This window comes from Hyperolius riggenbachi, chromosome 12 (genome assembly GCF_040937935.1).
Source record: "Hyperolius riggenbachi isolate aHypRig1 chromosome 12, aHypRig1.pri, whole genome shotgun sequence".
In the NCBI taxonomy this organism is placed as follows: domain Eukaryota; kingdom Metazoa; phylum Chordata; class Amphibia; order Anura; family Hyperoliidae; genus Hyperolius; species Hyperolius riggenbachi.
Genome location: NC_090657.1, coordinates 92525214 through 92534015, shown reverse-complemented (window position 1 = coordinate 92534015; position 8802 = coordinate 92525214). Strand labels below are relative to the sequence as shown.

Here is an 8802-nt window from a genome sequence, read left to right as displayed (position 1 = left end):
GTGTTTCCAATTCCCCCACAGTACTTAACCTTGTGTCGAACGCGGCCACTTCAGCTCTGACAGGGGCTTTTGCTGGGGGTTATACTACTGGTGGGGGGCGCACTTGTATATATGTTTTTACTGTAAATATGTATAGCATCTTTTTGAAAAAGCCGTGAGGTGAAACATGTCAGAGATTCATATTACAGCACTTGTACTATAGAGCACGATCCACCTTGTATATACCTCCTCTGTCTAGCTGAATGCATGCACTGCTACCTACTGAGAACTCCATATCTGGGCTATTAGTCCCCTACATTTACGATAGGAGTTTCTTTGGAGTGCATTCTTTCAGTGTCAGTGGGGCCTGATTGTGTAATTTGTATGGAATAGCTACACCATACTCTGAGAGGCGACGCCAGGAGTGTGGGGGATAAGCAAAGACCTCCATATAGAGTAGCTTTCATTGTATAGCTTTATCAGTTACCCCATCTGAGGAAAACACATAACTATGTGATTCCATGTTCATCTATTTTAGAATTTATATTCAACAAGTGATATGCTTGTATGCCTATGTACTTATAGGGCTTGTCCTTACGGACCCAGTGTGTGGTATATTTTCCCTGGTACTCTTCTCGGCTAGTGTTTGCTAAAATAGCTAATCCAAGCCATTGTATATATGTCTTCACCTTTTTTTTTTAAGTAGCAGCATGTTCCTCAGACATTTGGTCTTCTTCCCATATGCTTCTGTTGTCTTTGGCATCTGTAGCTGAGCACCAGAAACCAGAACATACTACCTCTATTTTCCTTGTTGACTTCTCTGGCTTTTGGATTCAGAACATTCCAAATTAAGAGTTTTTTAGACCAGTTTTGAAGAACACCAGTTTTTAGTAAAACATAATTTCATTGATGAACGCACTTTTAGTCAATGATACGTTGCTTATGGAAGAAGAGTACAGAGCAGTGACCTCATCGCTGCTGTGATATTCCCTCTGTGTCCAATCAGCAGCCTGGCAACCAGAATGACACTAGTTTTGTAACTGACTTAACCTTGAATTAGTCTCCAACTGTAGCAGAGAAATGTGAGGTAACTGATCTGGCCATGGAACTTGGAAGGGATGTGTTAATCACAATTGTAAGTGAATATGTTGATATATTTTGACTAGTTCACTTGTAAAACTGTGTTTTCAGCCAACTCCATAGACAAGCGTTTCCCGGTCTTTCTTAAGTCTTGTACATGTGTATAAGGCCTGTTGGAAAACAGTCTGGGGCCTAAGCCGTATAGATACCTGGATGTGTGTAAGTATGGCGGGGAGGGGGGGGGGGGTCGAGAGATGACACATGACAGAGCAACCTCCCGTAGGCAAGGTAGGTGGGGAGAACGATGCACTTGGAGATTGCTCAGGCATTGATAAATATCCACCATAACGATTATTTACATGACATCAGGGGGCTCCCAGACAGACTAAAGTCACACTAGATTGTCACCCGAGGCGGTCTTTACCTACACAAAGAGCTTGCCAGCACAAAGTATTCAAAATCTGTTTGCCGGCATACTAAATGGAACTGGTAAAATTTGTTTAAAAAAAAAACTGTTTACTAGGCAAAAGTGGACACAACTTATCAAGATGACTGACATGAGAGCTGCACTGAATAACCAGTAGCAGAAGTCACATCTGGCTGACCAGGATTTTAGAGATGCAAGTAGTTATGGTCATATCTAGAGGAACTCATAGAGACGCATATTATTATATTAGTCGGGAGACAGATATGTAAGTCTCTGATTTGATAGTCATCATGAACATGTGCTAAAACAGGATGTGATCACAGCAAATCTATTAGCTGATCAAACAAATCACATGCTTTTCCATGAGTTCTCCTAGACGTGACCATCACTAGATTCAAACAAAATGAATCTCTGAAGGATACACCCAGGATAACCCCAATGTTACTAAGAGTGATAGGAGGAAGTCCTTCCTCTTTGACCCTTCAAGTGTCCTTCATGATCCTTTACCCTAATGGACGGCTTCACTGACCAACAGGAAAGTTTAGGAGCTCAAACACTTAGTTCTGTTACAGCTGTAAATTTAGACACAGAGTTTTCACCGTATATAACATCTGAGTATTTAGGCTGTCATCATATATACAGTTTATAGTGTTCAAAAAAAAAAAAAAAAAGAAGCACAAAGCTTGTGCAGGATCCTGAGTACTCTTTGAATTAGGTAAAAGTTGGGTGCAGTAGGAGAGTGCAGGTGTGCGCCTGACAAAGGTCCAGTCTCAGCACTTATATCATAGATGATGCATTGCAGAATGGAGGAGAGGAGATCAGTGTGGGCGGCTGGCACTGAAAAAGAGGATTGATGCTGATGGTGTAAGAAAGCTGCCAGAGCACATGCCTGGACTGCACAGGAGCCAAGCCTGCTGCTGCGCTGTCTCCACCAGCCTCGGCCGGCTCCTGTTACCAGACTCAGCCCAGCCGAGGTGCAGGCCGAGGTCAAGACGTAAAAGAAGACAGAGAACAGGCTTGCTTGTCGTTTTTGTATAAATGTTCTTTTTAATACTTGGATACAAAGAAAGTTATTTACAGCAGTACAATAACAATACAAACCCCTTCAAACTTAGACCAGAAGGATTCTGTGTTACCTGGCAAGCTCTCCGGAATACTGTTCTGTAGTTACAGGATAAGTGTACTTACGACACAAATATGCCAGAGCAACTCCATTCTGCCCCCTCATCATTAATGCAGTTACATTTCCCTATGGACTTAGAACCAATGAAGTGATGAAAATCATATGGCAAAATCGTTTAGGTTTTTCAATGTAAAAATATAGTTACTGTTGCAAAGGTCACTGATGGCCAACTTTGCATCGCCAGGCCTACTCGCACTCCCCCTCGTTCTTGTCTGCCAGTATGTCCTCACCCAATGTCCTAGTGGTGCAGGGTCCAATTGCAATGCCCTCTGCACTCACTCCTCCCTTGCAGCTGAAAGCCACTGGATAGGCTGCCAGTCACTAAGGAGTGGTAGCTGCAGCAGAGATCATAGTTGTTACTGCCACCTTCAGGACATGGACCCCACATCACTGCAATTACCTTGTAAGTCATATGGGAGGGGGGATGGGGGCAGGAAGTTATACTGCCAAGAAGTGGTGAAGATGGGATGGAATGCAAGCAGGCTAGAGGCTGTTTGGTCACTTGTGATGCATTTAAGCCAGTGGTCCTCAAAGTACGACCCGCGGCCCCCAGAAGCCTTTTCGCTGGCCCCCAAACACCAAATGTATAACAAAAGTGAAAAAAGAGACGGCACACCACTGGCTGCAATCAAGGTGCTGTGTATTAGCGAACAAGTCACACTACATGTTACGGAGGAACCACCTCCTTCATCAGGTGTTAAAACCTGATGAAGGTGGTGGTTCCTCCGTAACATGTAGTGTGACTTGTTCGCTAATACACAGCACCTTGATTGCAGCCAGTGGTGTGCCGTCTCTTTTTTCACTTTTGATGCGAAGCCAGCTGTAGGAGCAATCCAGCTGAGACAAGGCACCGGCAAAGTGTTCCAGGTAACTTGTTACCGGATTAGCTGCTTACCCAGCATTGTGGTGAATTTCCATACCAAATGTATAACTTATAGATGTGGCCCATTGCACCTTTATAAACAATAGGCAGCCAGGGAGATTTCAGATTTCTTGAACAAGGTAACATTAGAAACATAACTGCATTACTGGTGGTCAGAAATTAACGGCTGATTTGGCATAAAACTTGTATACTATATGTACGTTTATCCTTCAAGGCACTTTGAGCACAAGTTAATGGAATATATATCTGTAAATATAACTGTGTAGGTACTGACTATTTCTCACATTATAGGATAGGTGCAGGGCAAGACTGGTGACAGGTCCTCTTCTTCTGTGCTTTTCACTTTGGCAACGGAGAGATGATGATGTTCTTGAATCCCTTCACCCCTTTTAGACGATCGCTCTCAAAATCTACTACCAGCTTTCGCAGGCCAGGCAACTGGGGCATGAGATCCATCCGCACTCTGGCATCTTGTCCTGGCTCCACAGTATAGTCACTGAGGGGGGATAAAAGTGGTTAGTGTGGCTGATTTACTAGGTGCAAACTAAACTGAAACAAATGGGTTCAAAGGAAACCTGAGATGGCCCCCCCAAAAAAAGGTATCCATACCTGGAGCTTCGTCCAGCCCTCTTCAGGTCGATGCCCCCCTCGCCATCCTGCGGGGCCACCTTAAACCACTTATAGCCTGCCCGGTAATTCCTGTAGTCACAGTGCTCAGTTGCCGGGAGCGTTCTGCGGCTGCACAGTACTACTCACCCCGACTGGCGGATTTTCCGTGCAGGCTATCGGAAGATTGATGCGGCCCAGGAGTACAGCGAAGGAGCCCTTGGCCTAAAGGGGGCTGGACGAAGCAAAGCAGATGGAAACCAGGTACCCCATAACAGCAATGTAATGTGCACGGTGCGTATTAGTAATTCGGGGCTCCGGCGGTTGCGATTATTGCAACTCGGAGGGGGAATAGTATTTAACGCCGCCGGGGAGTTTTGTGGTAGCAGGCGTCATTCGGCTCTACTGGCGCCCACTCACCGACAGCCGTACATTACACAAGCTGGAGGAAGCCCCAGGTAAGTATTTTTTTTATTCATTTCAGGTACACTTTAATCACAAAACGTATGCATTAAATGATCTTTCCTTATTCATTTATCTTATGATTTATCTCTCAATTATCTCTCCTTATCTGTTTATCTCATAGTTTAGCTCTCCCTGGGCCTGATGCGCGAAACCGAGGTAAATTTGCTTTATGCTGCACGTTACCATAGCAATGCACACGTTGCACTAATAGCTAATAGGGTATATAAAACAGTGCTTTGTATTGGAGGAAAAAAACAAATACAGTTTGAAGTTGTACCAGCTTGAATATAAAAAAAAACGGAATGACTTATAACATTATGGTAATGTCTGAAAGCAAATAAAATGTAAAAATAAACATAAATCTCCATGATAAAGCTTCATCAAGATTGAGATACTAGAACATAAATATAATACAGCATCATCAACTTTGAAAAGATGGATCAAGTGACCTTGAAAAAATCCACATAAAGTAGAGCAGGCGCCCAATATGGTGTAGTATGTCAGAACAAGTGAAATAGGTAGAAAGACTAGGTACTCACAAACCTAGGTTGCCTAATAGCAACCACCTGCAGCGCATGTGGGGAATGTCTGTACCGCACTTGGGTTAGTGGCTGGCCTTTCAATCGCTAGGTCGCTCGCTTCAAAAAGATGAGATGTCTGCCTCTACCCTCCAAAGGAAGGTTACTCAATAGTAGGAAGGTGTAAGGTTTAAAGTCGAAAACATTAATTTCCTGCAAATTAGGTTTAAAATACCCAGACCAGTTTTGCAGGATTATTTACGTTCCACCATGAGATTTCACACGACAAGAAACATTTATATTGTGCTTTTCTCCTGCTGGGCTCAAAGTGTTTGAGCTGCAGCCTCAGTACACAGTAACAGTGTTAGGGAGTCTAGCACAAGGACTCCTTACTGGGTGTAGACCTTATCAAGCTAAATACAGTCTACAGAAGAATGTTTTCCAGTGATACTGATAAAGAACCATCTTCAGCACCGTAACGATCACACTTACAGCTCTTTGCGCAGTAGGCCATCTGTAAGGCCGGCTCCCTCCACAGAGAAGCTGCAACCAGTTAGAGGTTCAGACAAAGGATTCTTCATAGTAATATCAGCAACCAGTTTCCGCTTTGGTTTAGGCTCCCCCATTACCTGCAAGAAAGCAGACAGCTAGTTACTTCAATGCATTTGCACAGCCACACACTATGCAAATTCTAACAGAGAACATGCCAATGTAATAGAAAACATAGGGCCTGATTCACAAAGCGGTGCAAACTTTTTCGCGGACTTTTGCGCCCGCAATTTGCCGCGAATCGCGGCAAATTGCACGCGCAAAAGTCTGCAATCGCGAGAATCGCGGCAAATTGTGCGATACAGGATGCCGTGATAGCTGGATTCTGCAGCAGCCCATGGATCTGGCTTGTGCCTGACTGTATAAGCTGCACCTGAACCTAGCAGGATGTGAAGAGTAGTCTCCAGGCATAGCCACCCACTCTCTGCTTGTCTCTATCTCCTGCATCATGTGTGTAATCGTGGGATGTGCAGGAGAACCAGGAAACGTGGGCAGTTGAAGTGGAGGATGGATGGGAGACACAGCACTGGAAGAAGGCAGATGTTCTATCTCACGCACCACTGCAGGGGCTACTATGCCTATGCTGGGGGAGCACAGGAGGGGAGTCCTAGGAGAGGGAGGCAATACTGCAGTTAGGTACCCCCGCTCGCATCCTTTTCTTAATTGTGTCCAGAAGGTGGAGCTTCGATCATCTCTATCTGGCGAGGGTAACACCCCTTCCAAGGTGACACCTGATGTAGCCTGCACGCCCCCCCCCCCCATTGTGCCACATCAATATAAGCCATGGTAAATACGCAATTGCTGCAGGAAAGGGGAGGGGTTAGAAGATAATTACCAGCATACTATTAGGTGCAGTATGCACCTGCCTAGAGACTATTGGTGCTATAGAGGCAGCTGAATATTACCAGACCCCACCTGCAAATACCTCTCTCCCCCTCCTTTCCTCTAAAACTCCCTGCTGCTGTTTGCCTGCTCTCTTGCTTCTCCGTTCAGAATTTTTACAGGTGCACTCAAACTTACTTGCTCCTGTGGCTACACATGTACTGCCTTTTCTTCCTTAGGGGATCGTGCCCTAAGGTGTGGCATTTACTGAGTCATCTTGTCTTTTATGCCTATTGGTTCTTCAGATATAAATCCAGCTCTGACAACTGCATGCTATATGGGGCCCACAGTAGCTGCACATTGCTAGGAGGCAGACAGAGGCTACACTAGCTATAGGGGAATATGTGATGAATCCAAATGATGGCTACACATGTTATATGGAAAACACATAGTGGGGCATAAGATAAATTAAACGGAACACATTATGGCTGCATGCGGTCTATGGAACATGTGTAACAGGAGCATATGATGACTGTATGTGTAGTAGAAACACATGACGGCAGCACATGTTATATTGGGAACATGTAACAGGGCTCATGATGGCTTTACATGTTATATGGGGCATGTTATGGCTAAACATGTTCTACAGTGTATGTGTAATGGGAACATGATGGCAGCACATATGGGGTACATGGTGGCTGCACGTGTTATACAGGAAATGTAATATGGCACAGGAAGGCTTCATATGTTATATGGGACACATTACAGCTGTGTATGTTTTTCCAGCCCAGATTTACATCACAGAAGCATATAGGCACAGATGTCCTGGCACCTTAGACTTCACCCTCTATGAACCTACAAACCCCCACCAAACTGCACCGCTAATGTGCCGGCTGGCCCAGCTGTCACTTCTCCCTTAGTTCCGCTGCCAGTCATAGGTAGCTACAGGTGCCCCTTGGTAATAGGTAGCCAGAGGTACTCTTAATAATAAGTAGTTGAGGAACCCCCGACTGAAGGGGGATCTGGTCAAAGGAATGCCAAGACCCAGCTGAGTAACCTCTCATTTACACTATGCATAGCTATTACAGTGCCTTATGGTAAATTCAGCCCTGTGTTCTACCCTGAGTGTGTAATGAGGACGTACGATGGCAGCACATTTTATATGGGGCACATGGTGGCTGGATATGCTGTAAGGGTAACATGACGGCTGCACATGTTCTATTGGGTACATAATGTCTGCATATGTTCTATGGCAACCTTTCTCAACCTTTTTACCCGGGAGGAACCCTGTAAATAAATCTTGAAACTCAAGGAACCCCTGCAAACAATGTTGTGATCTCGAGGAACCCCTGCATTTATTTTGCAGGAGGCATGGTCTTTAAAAGTAGGTAAGGCTGTTTATTTCACTACCCCTTATTATACTGCCACTCATTATACTGTCTCCTTATCCTAGTGCTTTTTATTAATGTGCTCATTATTATTCTGACCCCCAATTTAGTGTTTATTTGTATAGTACCCCCTATTATAATGTCCTTCCCGCACAATGGGGGGAAATGCCAAAGAACCCCTGCAGAGTACTCAAGGAACCCTGGTTGAGAAAGCCTGTTCTATGGAGAACATGTAATGTACCACATGATGGCTTCTTATGTTATATGGGGCACATTATATAGTTACATAGTTTGGTTGAAAAAAGACATTCATCCATCGAGTCCAACCAGAGTTATGGAAGCACATTGTATGCTGTATGTTTTATTGGGACATATGGGCGACATATGGTGACAGGACATTATGTAGGGCATATTTATCTACATAGGCACTGTAGTGACATATAGTAAAGTGAAGTAAATTATTCAGGATATCCACTTTTACATAAATTATCCTGGTTTCCTCATCAGAAACACTTCGTACATTTATATATTTCTGTATGATGGTAAGTAGCCCCGTCCTCCAAGTGATGTCACAACCTGGGCTCTCAGCCTTTATCTATGTAGAATTCTCCATCCAGAGCATTCTGGGAGACCAAGTATTTTTTCTACTGGCTTTGGATCACTGAGTATACAAACATTCCACAGAGCTGCCCTGACAGCAGCAGATGTCGCTACCTTTGATAAATTTCAAAATGTAAATCATCTTACAATGGGCAAGCACTGACTAAATAGCTTATAAAGTAATATTGTAAAAAATAAGCAATTTTATTCACTGCATTATTTTTGGTACAGTTCCTGTTTGGGCAATGGCTTTTGTACTATTAACCCTTATTTACAGTTCATTTGTTTTAGCTTACATTTTC

General features: G+C 44.0%; 1 protein-coding gene across 3 annotated transcripts in view; it reads right to left on the bottom strand.

The window, feature by feature from the left end:
- Positions 1 to 3422: 3422 nt before the first annotated feature.
- The window catches only part of TGM2 (transglutaminase 2), a 150379-nt gene continuing 144999 nt past the window's right edge, over positions 3423 to 8802 (bottom strand). For all 3 annotated transcript variants that reach the window (XM_068263902.1, XM_068263904.1, XM_068263903.1), the window contains 2 exons: positions 5634 to 5770; positions 3423 to 4048 (listed from right to left, as the gene is read on the bottom strand). In XM_068263902.1, the coding sequence (XP_068120003.1) occupies positions 3892 to 4048; positions 5634 to 5770 (294 nt within the window). In that variant the 3' untranslated portion in view covers positions 3423 to 3891. The remainder of the gene's footprint in view (positions 4049 to 5633; positions 5771 to 8802) is intronic.